Source organism: Ictalurus furcatus, chromosome 14, assembly GCF_023375685.1.
Source record: "Ictalurus furcatus strain D&B chromosome 14, Billie_1.0, whole genome shotgun sequence".
Lineage (NCBI taxonomy): Eukaryota > Metazoa > Chordata > Actinopteri > Siluriformes > Ictaluridae > Ictalurus > Ictalurus furcatus.
The window spans coordinates 15,808,419-15,828,377 of NC_071268.1; the positions used below are offsets into that span (position 1 = coordinate 15,808,419).

A 19,959-nucleotide genomic window follows, 5' to 3' on the forward strand; every position below is an offset into this window, starting at 1 on the left:
CTTGTGCGTGCCAAAACACGAGCACACAGTCACAGATGGTGCTGAAATCTGGATCAGCAGTTCACAGAGTAAGTGCAATTTGAATTAACAAAGTGCACACTATACTGATGTCATGGATGATGAGCTCCCTCCGGCTCTGATACCTCACTGATGTTGTAAGAAGTTGGCTGATTCAGGGCTCCTGAGTAGTGTGACTATGTAAAGTTTTGGAAGAGTTATGCCACATCTGAGGACAGGAGTACATGTGAGCATAATTGCCCCTGATCTCACAGACATTTATCTGTTTAAGGAAAAAGAATATAGCAATTAATGATCTTCTCCAAGCATGTTTAGCTGCCCTGGTAAGCTAAAAGAGCAGGAGTTAAACAAGCTCATGTTATTCCTCACACTCCTGTATCATTAAACAATAAGAAATTACTTCTGGAAATCGAGGGAAAAAATTGGGGGAAAGAAATCCAGTCAATTGGATTAAATCTGGTTGATTTCATGAGTTTGATTCAGTTGCTTTTTTAAACCATTTGGGTTTTTTTTCATACAGCAGGACTGCAAAGAGAAGCAAGACTTCAATGTCATAGGGAGAAGATTTGAGAAAAAAAAAGGAAGAAACTTTGAGAGAAAGCAGACAGTCGGTGAGCCAGTGAACTGTATTTGTTGTGACGCGGAGTGTGGTGAAAAAAGCCGACTATAGCACTGCATGCTGCGCTCTGCTACAGCTGTACTAGTGATTAACTGATGCCTGAGTGATTTAGCAGGCATGGAAAAGGAAAATCCTCTGGGTTTCTGCAGGCATTGCTTGGACCGCAACAAACACATATACACTATACATGTTTAAGCTTAGATATCTCTGGAGAAGTAAATGTTTCTGTTTCCAAAGGAAACTGCAAACTAGCTGAATGCAGCAACATGAAATGTGTCCATGGTCTCCCCTCCACCATGTTCTATATGTACTGTGTTAGCATGTGAGGTAAGACATAACTTTCAGATGAACTAATATTACTTTTTCAAGTGTGTTCTTACACTAAGAGATTTAACTCTTGCTCACCCAGTTCCGCTGTAAATTAGTAAGTACATTTTTTCTTCATAAAGCACATTAAAAACAATTAAAATTGACCAAAGTGCTGTACAAAGTTAAGATCATATAAAATACAAGTATACAGAAAAACAAACAAACAAAAACACAGAACGTATATAAGCCACTGATATGAAAAGAAACATTCCACACATGACACAGTCACACAGATTAAACTGTTAATTTGTAAAAGTATGTTTTAGTATTGATTTAAAACCTATTATAGTAGGAGCACACCTGATGTCCAATGGGAGTCTGTATCACAACCTCAGCACAGCCACTGCTTCAGACGCGATCATGGCGATCATGCCCTGCTATTATTCCACTGTCCACCACACCCATTGTCTATTATTACTACATGCAGAACAGATCATAATAATAAAAAACACCATCTAACACGTCTTCCTTGAGATCTACCTTCCAGCAGGTTTCATCTCCAACCAAAATCTAACACACCTGTTTTAGTTGATCAAGAACTTCTTATTCTTATTCTAATAATTTCTTAGAATGATTAGATTTTCAGGAGGGCATGATTATGGTTGGAGCTAAAGTCTTCAGGAAGGTACAGTGAGGGAAAAAAGTATTTGATCCCCTGCTGATTTTGTACGTTTGCCCACTGACAAAGAAATGATCAGTCTGTAATTTTAATGGTAGTTGTATTTGAACAGTGAGAGACAGAATAACAACAAAAAAATCCAGAAAAACGCATGTCAAAAATTTTATAAATTAATTTGCATTTTAATGAGGGAAAAAAGTATTTGACCCCCTCTCAATCAGAAAGATTTCTGGCTCCCAGGTGTCTTTTATACAGGTAACGAGCTGAGATTAGGAGCACACTCTTAAAGGGAGTGCTCCTAATATCAGTTTGTTACCTGTATAAAAGACACCTGTCCACAGAAGCAATCAATCAGTCATATTCCAAACTCTCCACCATGGCCAAGACCAAAGAGCTCTCCAAGGATGTCAGGGACAAGACTGTAGACCTACACAAGTCTGGAATGGGCTACAAGACCATTGCCAAGCAGCTTGGTGAGAAGGGGACAACAGTTGGTGCGATTATTCACAAATGGAAGAAGCACAAAAGAACTGTCAGTCTCCCTCGGCCTGGGGCTCCATGCAAGATCTCACCTCGTGGAGTTGCATTGATCATGAGAACAGTGAGGAATCAGCCCAGAACTACACGGGAGGATCTTGTCAATGATCTCAAGGCAGCTGGGACCATAGTCACCAAGAAAACAATTGGTAACACACTACGCCGTGAAGGACTGAAATCCTGCAGCGCGCAAGGTCCGCTGCTCAAGAAAACACATATACATCCCCGTCTGAAGTTTGCCAATGAACATCTGAATGATTCTGAGGACAACTGGGTGAAAGCATTGAGGTCAGATGAGACCAAAATGGAGCTCTTTGGCATCAACTCAACTCGCCGTGTTTGGAGGAGGAGGAATGCTGCCTATGACCCCTGGAACACCATCCCCACCGTCAAACATGGAGGTGGAAACATTATGCTTTGGGGGTGTTTTTCTGCTAAGGGGACAGGACAACTTCACCGCATCAAAGGGAAGATGGACGGGGCCATGTACCGTCAAATCTTGGGTGAAAACCTCCTTCCCTCAGACAGGGCATTGAAAATGGGTCGTGGATGGATATTCCAGCATGACAATGACCCAAAACACATGGCCAAGGCAACAAAGGAGTGGCTCAAGAAGAAGCACATTAAGGTCCTGGAGTGGCCTAGCCAGTCTCCAGACCTTAATCCCATAGAAAATCTGTGGAGAGAGCTGAAGGTTCGAGTTGCCAAACGTCAGCCTCGAAACCTTAATGATTTGGAGAAGATCTGCAAAGAGGAGTGGGACAAAATCCCTCCTGAGATGTGTGCAAACCTGGTGGCCAACTACAAGAAACGTCTGACCTCTGTGATTGCCAACAAGGGTTTTTAAACCAAGTACTAAGTCATGTTTTGCAGAGGGGTCAAATACTTATTTCCCTCATTAAAATGCAAATCAATTTATAACATTTTTGATGTGCGTTTTTCTGGATTTTTTTGTTGTTATTCTGTCTCTCACTGTTCAAATAAATCTACCATTAAAGTTATAGACTGATCATTTCTTTGTCAGTGGGTAAACATACAAAATCAGCAGGGGATCAAATACTTTTTTCCCTCACTGTAGATCTCCAGGAACAGGGTTGGTGACCACTGATCTAGACCTTAAATTGTCCATAAGCATGAGGTGTAGTTATATTCCTAAAAGAAACAGGAAAGTACGTTTTGAATACTGAATGAGGTTCCGCTCTAAGACTGACCTAAGACAACTGTACTTTCAGCCTTAATCTAAACCAAAAATCTGCTCTGAAATAAGCTGGAGATGATTCATGATCCTTATGATGCACCTCTGTTGAATTCACTTCTATCCTGGTGACTGTCTCAGTGTCTCATCTGCAGAAGCTTCTTCCCTAGAATGCTCCCAGCCAAGCTGCTTAGCCTTGACCTTATTATCACAACTAGTTTGTCACCCATTTGAAGAATTACTATACAAGTAGTGAGACATTAATTGTTTCTCTTTCACCCATGTATTACTTAGACATTTTGTGAGTCCAACACACACTGTATTCACCTAAGGCAATGTTCAATTAAGATTCAGTGTCATCTTGAGTTTTGTTTCACAATCAGTATCGGAATACACGGGGAAATACTTCACATTTTTGCATTTGATACTTTTGTTAAAACAAGCATGCTATCAGTGACTGAAAGAGAACACAGTGCCTAATAACAACTAACACAAGGCAACAGAGAGGTGATTCCCTTCAAAACATGAACAGGGATACAGGGATTTGCCCAGGATTCCTGAAGAATGACTTGAGGTGTCTTGTGACTTGATTTTTTTTTTTTTTTTTTTTTTTTTTTTTTAAGAAACATCCTGAAACAGTCTTGCATAAATATTTTCCACTTGCTCTCTAATGTGTCCTAACTGTTGAAGTGTGACTAAGAGGAATGACGTGAAGCATGCTGAAGTTCAAAACAAACAGAGCCACAACAGCAACACGGTCCATACACAAGTTCTCTAAAATAAGAGTCATACAGAAAGTGAAAAAGAAAGAAATAAAAGAAAGAGGAAGGAGAAGGAGAGAAAGGATTGCTGATGCTGTCTTTAAGGGAACAAAAGATCAGGGTAGAGATTCTTGCTAAAACTTGCTCTTAGAGATAGCTGAAATGGACAGATACGAGTCAGACTCTTACCATATGGCCATGCCATCCCTGAAGAGACCAGTAGGAAGATGAGAAGTAGGATGAAGAGCAGGGAGGTGTGAGGGAGCATGCAGCATTGCCGCTGGCTCTGCCTCTGCAGCCGTGCCGCTGAAGGCATGCTGCTTTCTGGAGCGCTGTTTACTTTCTGAGCTCAGCTGGTTTGACATCACCCCTTGCTCTTTCATTCCCTCCCTCTTACACACTCTCTCTCTCTCTCTCTCTCCCAAACACGCTCCCCTTTCTTTCTTTGGCACTCACATTCTCATTCTCCTCCTCCAACTCTGTCTGTCTTTCTTTTGTTTGTCTGTCTCCCTCTCTTTATTTCATTTTCACTTTAATATTTCTATCGTCTATAAGTCTTTCTCCCTCTTTCTAACTCTGTATTTTTGTCTGGCTGCTGCTATCTCTTTTTCTTCCTCCTGGCTTCATGTTACACTGTGGCCTCATAAGACTATCCACTCTGAACCTAGAACAGACCTCTAAAAACACCACTCTTCTGCTGCTGGCTGGTTAACGTCATTAATGCTGAATGAGTGTAGACTCAACACATAGACTTCATTTAACCAACTGGAGTCTTTCACATTTTACACCAGCAGGCTTGGGGAGTAACGGAAAACATGTTCACATGTTCACACGTTACATAATCAGAATACAAAAGGTGGTAACTGTAATACGTTGCAGTTATGTCAAAAAACAAAATCAGATTACAGGTACATTTTGTAAAAAAATGGGAACACTATCAGGATTACAATTTTTCTTTTTTTTTCATTTAAAACCAAAGAAATTAATCTTTTGACATAACATAATATAGACAGCTGCTTGATTATACTTCTGGTTCTCTTTTGCCAGTTGTGACTCACATGAGCAACCTCCTGGTGCATGCACAAATAAATTTTGCACAAAGTTAATTTGGTAGAAATGAACACAAATAATACTCTGAAATGCTTTTGTTAGGGTGACCATATGTCCTCTTTTTCAGACATTAAAAAAGCATACGCCCGGGATTTCTAAATTTGAGAAAATGTCCGGGATTGTGATTTAGTTTCATTATGATGTGCAAAGAGGTCTAATTTCAATTGGTTGATTATAAAAGGCTTGCAGCATCTATTGGCCAAATTCCTGCCTCTCAATCATTAGCCTACTCTCAGCAAGCACGTGAAACGCTGTTGTGTATGGCATCAAAGAGTTGCTTGACAATAGCAGCAAATGACAGCTGTCCTGAGTCGAAACAATGCCCCTGGCCATATAATGTAATTTTTCATTTCATGTTGTGGCTCTGCTTCGTATTACATGGCCATTCAAATGTGTGAATGATTTCAGAAGGTTCACTCATAGCATCTGATATTTTATTTTATTCCATGTAGGCAAAAATGTCAAATGTGGGCAGAGTGAAACCACTTTTATTTATATATATTTGTGATGCTAATAGTGTGTCTTTTTCAGTGCATTAAAGTCTGCATTCATAGTAACACATAGTACCCCAACAAAAATTATGACAGCCAGAACCTGTGGATATTGATATTTCACTGCTCAACATCAAACCAGTGGAAATATAAAGCTAATCCATTATTTGTCACGTATACATTAGAGTGCAATGAAATCCTTTTCTTCACATATTCCAGATAGTTAGGAAGCAGAGAGGGTTAAGGGTCTTGCTCAAGGCCCTTGAACCCCTGACCTTTTTATCAGTAACCCAGCACCTTAATCATTGAGCTACCACTGCCTATAACCTAGCTAGCCAGATCTTGTTGAAATTTTACAGTATGCAACCTCTGTGTTAAAATTAAAATGTCACTTGATTGTTTGTTGTGTTAAATATCTCCAATTGCTGCCACATAACACTCGGGATAATGTGTAAGAGGCATTTTTGCTAGATAGCTAACTATGTAGCTTGAAGTTCATGAATTAACATGGGCTAGCTAGATAAGAGACCTAGCAAGTTACTGAATCCCAATAGCATGTAGCTAAGTTGCCTTTCTTGCTGTTGATAATCGAGGTGATGGTCACTTCAGCACAGCTGACTTGTTCACATAATTGTTTAAAAACTACATTCCTCAGATAGTGTCTATTGTAGATATGTAAACAGGAAAGTAATTTGTAAAGTAAAGTAGTTTTTCACCAGATGACTTCTTTACTTTTACTTGAGTAATTTTCTTGACCACTAGTTTTACTTTTACTCAAGTGAATTATTACTACAGTAATTGTACTTTTGTACTTTTTCATTTTATCCAATGAACATACCACTGCCCCATTTCAAAAGTTGAAATAAAGTCTCATGCCATGTCTCATGATGTACAGTACCATTGTTAAAGGAAAATCTGACACTGAAGAAAACTGACTACATTGTGAGGTTAGCTATAGTCTCTTGACTTTTTATGGTGGTATTATATAAGCACATGGAACAGTGAATGGGAATCAGCAGAACATTTTAATGTATACAGTTACAACGTAAGCAGCTTAAACTCATTCCATGGATCTTATATCAATGAGCTTGTCCAAAAATAACAGAATTACATGCTGATCCCACACCCTCCACATCCACTCACCTTTTTTCTGGCTCCACTCTGTTTGCTCAGATGAGGACGTGTTTTTTTTATGAGTCAGTGGGGTCATTTGAGGCTGACTCTGACTTTCCTCATGGACTCATTCATGTCTCACAACACATCTGGGTCTTTCTGATGTTGTGGAGCTCTAAGATAGTTATTATGAGTGTGCTGCTGGGTTCTGAAGGCTTTAAACAAATTTGAATGTTTTTCACTTCAGATTTTGGTGCTCTACTTCTAGTTGGAGATTTCTGTACTTGTGACTTACTTTCTGCTGTTGTGGATCATCCCATATGGATACACTGATACAGTGGTTCTCAAACCTTTTGCAGCTATGGAGCCCATTAGATGTAAAAAATACAAAAGAAACACCTCATTAAAATATTATGCTCATTATTAAAATTTGTACAATAATATTCTAGGTATTTATTAGACTTTTTTATTATTATTTCTGAGCAGGTCCACGTTGGCAGTACTGTATTTGAACTATTTACCAAGTTAACTATAAGAACTGAATAATAATAAATACAACTTTGATAATGTCACATAATCCTTGTAATGGAGGTTTGGACGGATGCAAGTGCAGTAAAATACTTTGATTTATGAGCAACAGGCAGACAAATTCAAATCATGATACAGAAGCATGGTCAAAACAGGCAATAGGTCAGGCGATCTACAAACAGGCATAAACTGGGCTAGGCTACAATCCGGAAAGAGAAATGAGGAATAAAGTCAATAAACATGAATCAAGAACAAGTAACAACCACTTGGTAAGGAGAATACACTTAATACTACACGCTGTGCAAAGAGACACGAGGGGTTTAAATGACAAAGGTAATCAGGGGTGAAGCACAGGATAGCTGAAAACAATGGTGACACACAATCAGGAAACAACCAGTGAAAATACAGGGGCGGAGACAGGACATAAACCATAACAAAAGCATGTGTCCAAAGTAAACAAAGTCAATGTCACTAAAGAACCAAAAGCGTGCGTTCGATATGAGCTTGCACATCAGGCTCGCGCTTCGAGCTCGCGCAACGGGCTAGCACAACGAGCTTGCACTTCGGTCTTCTGAGTACACTGCAATACTGCAGCTCTAGCTTGAGGGGAATTCGTGACAGAACCCCCCCCCCAAAAGAAAGAACACACTCCCCTCCCCTGGCGGTCCTGGCCCTTTGGGCAAAATGTCTTCAGTTGAACCCGGGAGACTGAGCGGCATCCTCAGCGGAGCAGGAAGGCAGAGCAACATCCTCAGTGGAGCAGGAAGGCGGAGTGTTGTCCTTAGCGGAGTGGGAGGACAGAGCGTCGTCCTCAGTGGAGCAGGAAGACGGAGCGTCGTCCTCCATCGACTCTGCAGGCTGAACTTGGTTGGCTGTGTCAACAGACTCAGGCATGAGCAGAACATGGTTGGTTGTGTCAGCAGACTTGGGCGTGAGCAGAGCTTGGTTGTCCGTGTCAACAGACTCGGGCATGAGCAGAACTTGCTTGTTCGTGTCAGCAGATTCAGGCGTGAGCAGAACTTGGTTGTCCATGTCAGCAGACTCGGGCATGAGCAGAACTTGTTTGGTCATGACGTCGGTTTCTGGCATAAGGAGAACTTGGTTGGTCATGTTAACAGACTCTGGCGTGAGCATAACTTGGTTGGTTGTGACATCGGTCTCGGACTGGAACATGGCGTGGAAGGTCACATCATTGATCTCAGACTGGAGAGTGGTGTGGTAGGTCACATTGTCGATCTCAAACTGGAACGTGGTGTGGAAGGTCACATCGTCGACATCAGACAGGAACTTGGCGTGGGAGGTCACCTCGTCAACCTCAGACAGGAAAGTGTCTTGGGAGGTCGCCTCGTCGACGTCAGACAGGAACATGTCTTGGAAGGCAGTCTCTTCGACCTCGGACAGGAACTTGGCGTGAGAGGCCATCTCTTCTACATCGGACAGGAACTTGGCTTGAGAGGTCGTCTTGTCGACCTCGGAGAGGAACTTGGCTTGAAAGGTCATCTCTTCGACCTAAGACAGGAACTTGGCTTAAGAGGTCGTCTCTTTGACCTCAGACAGGAACTTGGCGCAAGAGGCCATCTCGTCGATCTAAGACAGGAGCTTGGCTTGAGAGGTCATCTCTTCCACTCCGGACAGGAATTTGGTGTGAGAGGCCATCTTGTCGACCTCGGAGAGGAACTTGGCTTGAAAGGTCATCTCTTCGACCTAAGACAGGAACTTGGCTTGAGAGGTCGTCTCGTTGACCTCGGAGAGGAACTTGGCTTGAAAGGTCATCTCTTTGACCTAAGACAGGAACTTGGCTTGAGAGGTCGTCTCTTCAACCTCCAACAGGAACTTGGCTTGAGAGGTCACCTTAGTATGAGACCACCTCATGGGTCTCATACTGGAGCTCTGGGGAGGAGGTCGCCATGTTGACTTCCGACTGGGGCTATGCAGTGGAAACCAACTCATGGATCTCAGGCTGTAGCTCGGGAGCAGAGCTCACCATGTTGACCTCTGGCTGGAGCTCTGCAGGTGAGACCACCTCGTGAGTCTCAGGTTGGAGCTCTGGAGATGAGGTCGCCATGTTGACCTCCGGCTGGAGCTCGGCTGGTGAGACCACCTCGTGAGTCTCAGATTGGAGCTCTGAAGATGAGTTCGCCATGTTGACGTCCAGCTGGAGTTCGTCAGGTGAGACCACCTCGTGGGTCTCAAGCTGGAGCTCTGGAGCCAAGGTCACCACGTTGACCTCTGGCTGGAGCTTGGCAGGCGAGACCACCTCATGGGTCTTAGGTTGGAGCTCTGGAGATGAGGTCGGCATGTTGACCTCCAGCTGGAGCTGGGCAGGTGAGACCACCTCGTGGGTCTTGAGCTGGAGCGCTGGTGTGGAGGCCACCCTCTTTGCTTGCATATAATATTTGGTGAACGGCAGGGCATGTTTATCTGCCAGGCTGACCTCCCCCTCCAAAAAAGATGTTCCTGGTCGGCCTTAGATGTTGGACTCCCGAAAGTCATCACAAATATTCCCACAAACTGGGTTACAGTCCCAAGTTCCCTGGCTCCCTGGCTCATTAGGAGCCGCACCTACTGGCAGGCTGGTCCAAAGAACCGGGGCCACATGAACTTGAGCCATTGCTTCTCCGCTGGCTTGGGGTCTGCTAGGCTTGCAAAATAAAACTGGCAGTCTACAAGAAAATATTCAGGATAGCAAAAAAAATCCATCGTAAGGATCTGGGAGCTCCATGGCAGTCCATTGTGGAAATTGGATCGAATCCAAGGCTGGGATGGTTTGCTTGGTTTCCTTAGCGTGACGTCTCCTACGTCTTCCTATTGCATACATGGTGATGCGTAGTATTATGTCACGTAATTTATGTAATGGAGGTTTGGATGGATGCAAGTGCGGTAAAAAACTTTTATTTACGAGCGACAGCAGACAAATCCAAATCATGATACAGAAGCGTGGTCAAAACAGGCAATAGGTCAGGCGATCTACAAACAGGCACAAACTGGGCTAGGCTAGAATCCGGAACAAGAAACAAGGAGCAAAGTCAATAAACATGAATCAAGAATGAGAACAGGAACAACCGCTTGGTAAGGAGAATACACTCAATACTACGCGCTGTGCAAAGAGACACGAGGGGTTTAAATGACAAACATAATCAGGGGTGAAACACAGGACGGCTGAAAACAATGATGACACACATTCGGGAAACAACCAATGACAATACGGGGCGGAGAAAGGATATAAACCATAACAAAAGCATGTATCCAAAGTCAATATCATTGAAGAACCTAAAGCGTGCATTCGCCAAGAGCTCGCACATCGGGCTCGCGCAACGGGGTTGCACTTCGGTTTTCCGAGCACACTGCAATACTGCAGCGCTAACTCGAGGGGAAGTCATGACAGATAATGGTAGGTTGTGATTTTGTGATTATCCACCACTATAATAATAATAATAATAACAGACCCCCTGGATATTATGTCTCACCCTTGCTTCATTGGGTAACTTCAGCTGACTAGTGTAGATTTGTACTGTGTATAAGGAATGCTTCTGTAATAATAAAGACTGTCCTGTGCCAATCCCAGAATTCGTATTCACAATATTCTCTTATTGAACATCCTTTATGCTTAATACTGTTTGCCTTTACACTTCTATACTGTAATGATTTAAAATCCAACTATCTGGTGTCACTCAGAAGAGATGGGTTACCTTTTGAATGTGGTTCCTCTCAAGATTTCTTTCTCACATCGTCTCAGGGATTTTCCTTGCAATTGTAGTCTCTGGCTTGCTCATTAGGATTCTAAATCTGTATTTGGATTCCTGTAAAACTGCTTTCTAACAATGTCTATTGTTGAAAGCACTATATAAAAAAAATTTAATTCAATTACATTTATATAGCACTTTTAACAATAGACATTGTCATATTGGAGTACAAATGTTATTTCTGGGAATACTGGCACTCACACACACACTCTTTGACTTTTCTATTCTTTGTATAACCACTCTGAGTACAAATCGCACAAACCCTGGGCTGCACATCAAGTAATCGACTTACCATAAAAGCAGCTCAGCATGCCAGTTGTGTAAATCTTAAGGCTGGATGCTAAACACAAGTGTTGAAGGGTAAGGTGTTTATGGCACCATCTATCATGCTGTTCTCGGAGTGAATTAATATCCTGTAGTTCACATATCAGTATTCTACATAAAACACACTACAAAAATTTAGTGCTTGCCTGAGGTTTGTGCTCACGCACTGTTGCCGCAAAAACAAGAGAACAAACAGAGTGTCTAAAAGGCAGAATAAACAGGCTTGTCTGTGTAGTAAACACAGTAAAGTAACTCAGCAAGTCACTGCAAATTCAGTGGAGCAGTTGATATGGCTGGATCCAAAATGTTTTAATCAGAATCAAGAACAGCAGAATCCTAATTAGCCTTTTCTTTGTGATGAGTTTGTCAGAAAACCAACTGAGATGAATGTATGAGATGAATCTTTAAAAACCCCTCAGGTGTTCACACTCCTCCCATCTAGAAGAAGGCTACAGAGCATGTAGGCCCAGTTCACCAGATTCATAAACAGTTACTTCCCATAGGACATTAGACTTTTAAATATATCTGCCTGATAAGCACCCTATCACCTGGAGATTGCAAGTTCGATGATGTCCTGATGATGCCACAGCCATCCGTGGCTAGGAGCAAAGGAAACAAAATTGGCCATGGTGGGAGGTGGCATTCTCCTGTTGTTCCAACAACAACAACAACAACAATATTAATATTAATATTAATATTAATAATAATAATAATAATAATAATAATAATAATAATAATAATAGATCCTGATTGCCATTACATTTCTATTCACTCTGCTGCTCATAATACTGATTGATTTTAACAAGATGAACAAGTTACTTTACATGTTCATACTTCTGCTCATGTATATGACCAGATTTTATAAACTGTTATACTACAGAGTTTTGTTGTTGATGTTTTATAGAATTTAGTGTTTATTGTATAGATTGTTTGTTGTCTTGTTTATTGTACAGTTTATTCTATAGTGCATTGTCTGTATTTACTGTATTTATTGTCAGTGTAGCACCACACTTCTAATTGAACTATGTGTTATTCTTAACATTACATCTGTCTGTGATGAGGGGAAAGACAATAAAGCCTACTTGACTTATATGACATGAACAACAAATTCATGTTGGAGGACATACAATGGAACATTTAACAGTTATTAATTAAGTGAAAATTTATTTTGTCACTACTGAATAGGTTAACTGTTAACCATTTTTAAATGTCTGTATAAGACCTATATAAACACTTAGGTTTGAGATTTCTGTCACGTTTCAAAGGTAGGTGCGGAAGCAATCACATATTTTCAGTGTTTTATTATATAAACCAACCAAAACACAAAGGATACTAAGACTGATGCAAAACACTGTGGTACAGACTACACATAAACTAACAAGACCAAAACACGGTAACATGAAACACGGTAGTCTAAGACAAACGTAAGACAGAGAAGCAGTGCAAACAATGGCTATATATAGGTGTGCCCGTTAAACAGAAACATGATTCAGGTGCAGGTGGTTATGTGACAATTTATAGTACGTGCAGTGGCTGATGGGAACTGAAGTCCAGAGTTACCTCCGTGATATATGACAATTTCCAGGAATCACATGATTTCCTCATCTATGGCAAGTCTTTAAAACTCAACATGGTGATTCACACTGCACTGAGGAATAGAATACAAGTGAAATGCATTTATTATTTAAATAATGTCAAAACGTCACATTTCAAAGTCAAAATATGGAAAAAGACAGGTCAGTACTGCCAAATTGGCTACTACAGAAAAAGCAAACCCTTAAATAAGAAATGGAAAAACAGATAAGGCACAGGGAAGAAAAAATGCCCAGAGGTTCTCAGGTGCATAAGGAACATTTGCATAACACTTGGGCCCTGTCCCAAATTAAGGTCTGGGAGCTGTGGGTGTACCCTGTTAAGACTTTACATACTATTCAGCAAGAGTCCACACTCAGACTCAATCGTTATCTTTTTCATTATATGTAGTCATACATTACATAGCAGTGAACCAAACTTATACCAGTCTTTCTATTTGTCACCTAAGTGTACTGACACATGTGAGTGTGTATGTGATTGTGCCCTGCGATGGACTGGCACCCTGTCCAGGGTGTACCCCGACTTGTGCCCGATGCTGCCTGGGAGAGGCTCCAGGTTCCCCGTGACCCTGAAAAGGAGTAAGCAGTAGAAGATGGATGGATGGATGGATGGATGTACTGACACAACTTTTTCAACAAAACAGTACCTTCATATTGCATTTCAGAGTGCCACATTGTGAACATCAGCAAATGTTCACATTGTGAACATTTATTTTAGTTTTTTTTATCATAGTTTATCATAGTTCATAACAATTTATCATAGTTCTGTCTAGAAGTGAGGAGAATCCCAATTTGTGTACAAGGAGTTTTGACATTGAGAGCTTTGACACTGTGATCTTTCTCATGGGGAAGTTATTTATTGACTGAGGTTCCAGAATCTGACATCCTGTAGGTAGTTAGACTAAGGAAAGTTTGATTGTTGTCTTTGTTTTTTTATTTATTTATCATTTTCAGGTTTTGAGTTGTTCTGATGCTTCTTTGGCTTTAGAATTCACATCCTCACAGTGATTTTCTTTGTTCTTCTGCTCACTGACTGGCAGTCTGGTTGGAAAGTTTCATACTCAGGGTTCAATTTCAGGTGCATCTTTTTTCAGGATTCAGGGTGGCAGCTGTTTTGCATGAAGCCTCATTTGGTCACTTTGTCTTCTCTGTCCATTACTAGAGACAAAGTCAGCCACTTATATCCTGTATTAACATGGAGAGATTGTTATTCTACTGAGCATGATTGCTCCTGTTGACAGGTCTATATCTCCTGTTAGCCTAATAATGTGTAACAATTCAGTCTTTATAAAATATCAGAGACAAACATTTTAATGATTACTTGTGCTAAATATATTGGCTGCATCTGTAGTAGTGCATGTTTTCCTTTTATAATATTATTTTACAGAGCTCTAACACACACATACTTTCAGAATCGAAAGCAGAAATCAGATTTATATATGCTTTATATCCCAGGGTGCCCGCATTCCTGTGTTACATTCTGGCTCTCTCTTTTAGTTATGTTGTCATAGCTAGACCTGTGGGAGCTATGCCCATATTTTAAACCACCATAGGATAATAGCATGCATAATATTTTGTTTCATCTCTCTCTATTTTTCTCTTTGTCCATCTATATGTGTATTTCTGAATACTCTTGTATTTCCTAACAAGATCTTCTTAAAGTAACAGTATTTTTTAACGTTGATACTGTTTTAAACATTCAGAGAATGCTACCAAGTGCATCCAGTACTTCCAGACATTACCTGTGGGTTTTTTTGTTTATTTTATCAAGGACATTATAATAAGGTGAAGCCATATAAACAAGAGAAAAGGTTGAGGTAGGTTCATCAGCTCTGGTGAATGCCAAGGTATTCTGGAGGAAACATAATGGAAAGTGCAGAGGAGAAACAAAACAGGAAGAAAAAATCTCACAGCACATCCAGACTCTTAAATATTTTCCTTTAGCCTCACACATTACACACTACACTCATATCGCACACCCTTTACACATAAGCCATAGTGTATATATATACTTACAAAGACACAAATATGCATTTAATTTACTCTAAAACATAGCTATAACCTGATTTTAACTTGGCGTACATCAAAGCTGTCATAAAACATTTATTAAAACTGTTGTAAGGAATGAGAGGAAAGATGGTTATTACCCTGAAAATATAATAGTTGTCACTAAAAATATCAAAACAATAACTGAAATGCAATTGTGGGACAACCTATTTTAAGCCCAGATCCTAGAACACCACGACCATTCCAACAATGACCAAGTGCAATCCAAGTGGAGTTTTCTTTTTTTTCTGAGCACAGCAGGGATAATTTTCTATAGCCAAGAGCAGCAAGCTCATGGGAAATGAAATATTCAGGGATACCTGACTGTGAGAACTCCAGATCCACCTTCTGCTAATCACCTTAAGGTTATGTTCTTGGGACCTCTTGATCTGGTATGTCAAAAGTATTTCCAAAGTTGTCTAATTACTTAACCATCCATGAGCAGAACTCAGTAACCTAAACCATTACTCTTCACTTACAAATAGTTTTTTTTTCACCAGACAGCATAGCACGGCTCAGTAATCCAAATCCAGGATTATCCGTATCTCTTCAAATCCTTGTGTAGTTTTCCCACCATATAATACTACCACTGAAAGAAGAGCTGTTGGGAGGTTTTGTTGTTGTGAGTGAAGGTGGGCAGAATCAGTAAAATACTACTTGAAATTCACAAATTGAGTTTGATGTTTGATGACTGTAATGTTTTATGTGTCTCCCTCACAGGGTGAGCTACTGAGCCTGAGTTTGTTTTAGCACAAATTTTATCCCATGATGTTACTTGAACAAAAACACAAATAGCCATACATTTTCCATGGCAGTGTCCCAAATGTCGTTCTAATGTGCCTTGGAGTGTACTAGGTATATTATACCCTATGTAGGGGGCCAACAAAGTAAATTGGAAGCCATTTGCTGTTCTGCATAATGGGATAGTTGCTGATTTGACATGAATAACATAATAATGTATAAGTAATGTAAAATCAAGCTAAATATCATATCAGTGACAAAAAAACATTATTGTCTGTAAATAACGAAAGTGTATGATAAAATTATGATATTGCCTTTTAAATTCACCAGAACTTGGACTTTTGAAAAGATAAAAGGTGCATCTCAATCAGCTCCCTACTTCAGTAGTCAGGGCACTGATCAGGGAGTCTGCAAAAGTCTCAATCCCAAAATCATTCCAGTGCACTGGAATATACGCTCCCTAAAAAAATCCCACAAAAACCAGGGAGTATCACTGATTACTGAGTTCCCTTACTGAAAATAATGGTAAAAGTTTTTGAAGCCACTCAGCTCGAAAAAATATAACAGCTCGCAGTGATGAATGGATTAATGCAAGTGGTTTAATTAAAGTCAATAAACATCATCACACGTGATAGACGTTTTGAAAAAACAAACCCTTATATTTCAACATAACCATAAACACATCGCTAGACAGGTAGTGAACCCAATCTAGTTCACATTTCTAATTAATATTTGCCTGAAAGGAGATGTAACAGAACAACCAAAGTATTTTTCATAATGTACTTTAAACAACAAAAAATAATGTCAGGAAGATATCAGTCCTGCCTGTTGTTGATAAATGCCAGTGGTGACATTTTAGAACGAGTACATAGACATGTAGCCAGACATTGAGTCATCAGTGTCCCAATGTGTAGTGAGACAGGGTCCTTACTAGTGCCCAAACTCGTGTACAAAATATACTGATTCTATTGAGACATACCTAAAGAATATCTGGCAGGCCACCACTATACTACAGCTGAAGGTTGTTGCTCCATTAATAAATTCTACCCATTATCATTATCAGGGTGATTCTGTGGTTATGAATTTTAATAAGCAAATTCAAGCTTACTAGTCATTAATTCAAGTTCTACATCTTGGCATACATGGTAACTGTCATATCAACACCAGAGTCAGTCTCATGTTAACGTTCACCCAATTACTGATGGCACACACCTGGACTCAATCACCTGCACACCCATATAAGCACTCTCACTACACCTTTACTTTGCAAAGTATACTCTCTGTGTTATTATACCAGGCAATGTCAAGCCTTTGTTTATTGATTGTCTTCCTGGTTTCTATCTTGTTTCTGCTTTTATTGACTTGCTCTTGCCTGCCCTAGCCTCTGTTGGTTGTTGATCGCCTGACCCCTTGCCTGCACCTTGACTTTGATTCTGGATAATGTATTTTTGTCTTGCCTGCTATGTTCAGTAAAGCTCTATATGTCTGCACCTGCGTCCATACCTGCCTATCTGACAGTGATCTTGTAAAATGATAACCCAAATCAGCACAGGTAGTCAGTTACAGCATGGCTCACCTCTTGGTGGAAATAGCAACAAAATGTGAAATGATGGTAAATTTGCAAAGCTGCGCTGCACCATTAGATGGAAAAGTGCTCAAAATTTATCAGAGAATTTCTATGTATGCATAGTCTTACCTTAACTTGAACATTGTAAGTTCATATTTAGGTTTCCTGAACTCTCTTTAAGTGCTTTTACAGGAGTTTGTAGAGGCTTGGTCCAGATGGGGCTTTAGCTTCCTGCCCATTAACAATTCTTTTGATGATAGAGCTGGAGAGGTGTTACCCTGTACTTACACAGGAAGCAAGACTGTGTTTCCACAGATCCCCCATTTACTTTAGGAGATCCTTTCTAATCGGTACAGCCTGTTTGCCATCTGATGAGCTACTAGAGGGCTAAGATAGCAAAGGAACTGCAGTAGTTTTAATAGTGAAATATTAACCTCTACGATTAAAATGCTTTACCACTGAAAGGGTTTACAGAATCTGCATGTAAACTTGAGCATTGCCTTCTTCAATATTTGTATCCAAATCTGTATTGAAGTGATCCATGATTCATCCTTATTCATCCTTATTCTCAGATCACTAGCCATCATCCTGATATTTATAGCCAACTACAAAAAAAAAAAAACATTTGAAGGACAGTAACATTTGTGTTTCCCTGTCAATAACTACAAGGGCAACGAGTCAAACAGCCAAACAAAATACTTGTGTGAGGGATTATGAGTTACTCTCCTGCCCCAAGCTCTGCACTGTGTCAGCAACACATTATGAGATTACAGCAAAACAACTGTTTACTTCAACTAAAACTTATATTTATGCTAGATAGCTAATATCAAGTGACTAATATTCAATTAATGTGACAGTCACTGCAGGCACAATGTGCACAATAACACCATTATACCAAAATAACAGTACATTATTTATATCCTCAGAGTTATAAATACTGTACGTGGACCATGTCCCACTGTAATAAATTGTATCAGCACATATTTGGTGTTATTACTGTTTATACACCATGCTTAGTGTAAATGAAGTCTATATGAATGTGTATTTACTTGGCATTAGCACCTGAGAGTGTGAGGTACAGACGAAAGTTGTGCATCACAACCCACATTACCAAATTCTTAGAGTAACTTATTACATTTTCCACCAAATATCAAAATCTTACATTCAGGATACTGAAAGTTAATTTGGTATTAAAATCAAATAGTAGTACAACAACTGCTTGTATTTAAAGTATTAGTTTTCTCATCATCCCTCACAACTCCATGTTATATCATTGTTCAATTTACTAAATAGTTATAGTTTGTATTGTTAAACTGTTAGGATTGCCTTATCTCAAACATACCCATAAGTGACTTGTTCAAACTAGGTGTTCTGTCAGAATCTGCTCCTCTTAGACACATAGGAAATTGTAGCTGGGATGAATCACTTAAATTGAAACTGGAAAAAATGGATATTTAAAAAGAAAGAACCAAACATATTAATAACGATGATAATGCACAAAACACACAATAACTAAAACACCCAAACCATACAAAATGTCACAGCAATGCTTCTAAATTTGTACTGTTTACCAATAAACCGAACCTAGCCAAACCTAACCATCTACAATACACTGCATTTTAAGTTATGTGTGTGTCTGTGTGTGTGTGTGTGTGTGTGTGTGTGAGAGAGAGAGAGAGAGAGAGAGAGAGAGAGAGAGAGAGAGAGATTGGCCAGAGGCAAGTGGAACAGACACATCACACTTGAAGTTTGTTTTGGTTCTCCATGGCAGCTAAGTTTCCATATTTAATCCCTTTTGTTCTTCATATTATATTTCCATAGGAACAGTCTGAATGGCAACCTTCTGTGTAATTATGTCTATATAATAAAGGATTATTTTTGCTGTGTGTAAGACAGACTAGACAGTGTTGTGAGGACTGTTGAGAAGCAGTGTTTGTAATTTTGTGCCTGGTTTAATGCCACAATCAGAGTCCAATGCAAACAGATTCTTTATTACAACCCAATGGTAACTGTTTGCTTTTGATAACCAGGAAACCAGGAGAATTACTGATATAATTCACAAATGTATAACAGGTAAAAAGTACAGGATCAAAAGTACAAAAGCATATATGAACTGGGGAAAACTATGAGACTGTGTCATTGAGACTGTGAGAAGTATTTTTTTATACATACCAGGAAGTAATTAGGGGAAAGCCATTGTTTGCTATGACAACACACTTACAAATAGGGGTATATTACATGGTCCTGATGGGGAATATTTAAGCATTGCATAACGATATATAAATTTGCAACTTTCTAATTGTATTTTACATTTGTCACTTAAATGAATATGTTTACATTAAAATCTATGTAACATGCTCAGTTATTTTAGCAAATTGGTTGTATTTTCATTACTCCCACAAGGAGTTAGCAATTGTGTGCCACACAGACATCACATGAGAACATTGCTAGCACAGTTCAATGGCATATAAAAATCAGTGTTGGGTAAATTACTCAAAAAAAGTAATCCACTACAGATTACTAATTAGTAACTAATTACTACTTTTAAATTGTAATCAGTAATGTAATTACTGATTACTGCATGTA

At 39.7% G+C, this 19,959-nt stretch overlaps 1 protein-coding gene across 1 annotated transcript in view; it reads right to left on the reverse strand.

Annotated features, from left to right (window-relative positions):
* pamr1b (peptidase domain containing associated with muscle regeneration 1b) overlaps positions 1–4,544 on the reverse strand; it is a 40,020-nt gene extending 35,476 nt beyond the window's left edge. The window contains exon 1 of the mRNA XM_053640813.1: positions 4,308–4,544. Coding sequence (XP_053496788.1) covers positions 4,308–4,434 — 127 coding nt within the window. The 5' untranslated portion in view covers positions 4,435–4,544. The remainder of the gene's footprint in view (positions 1–4,307) is intronic.
* Between the last annotated feature and the right edge of the window lie 15,415 nt (positions 4,545–19,959).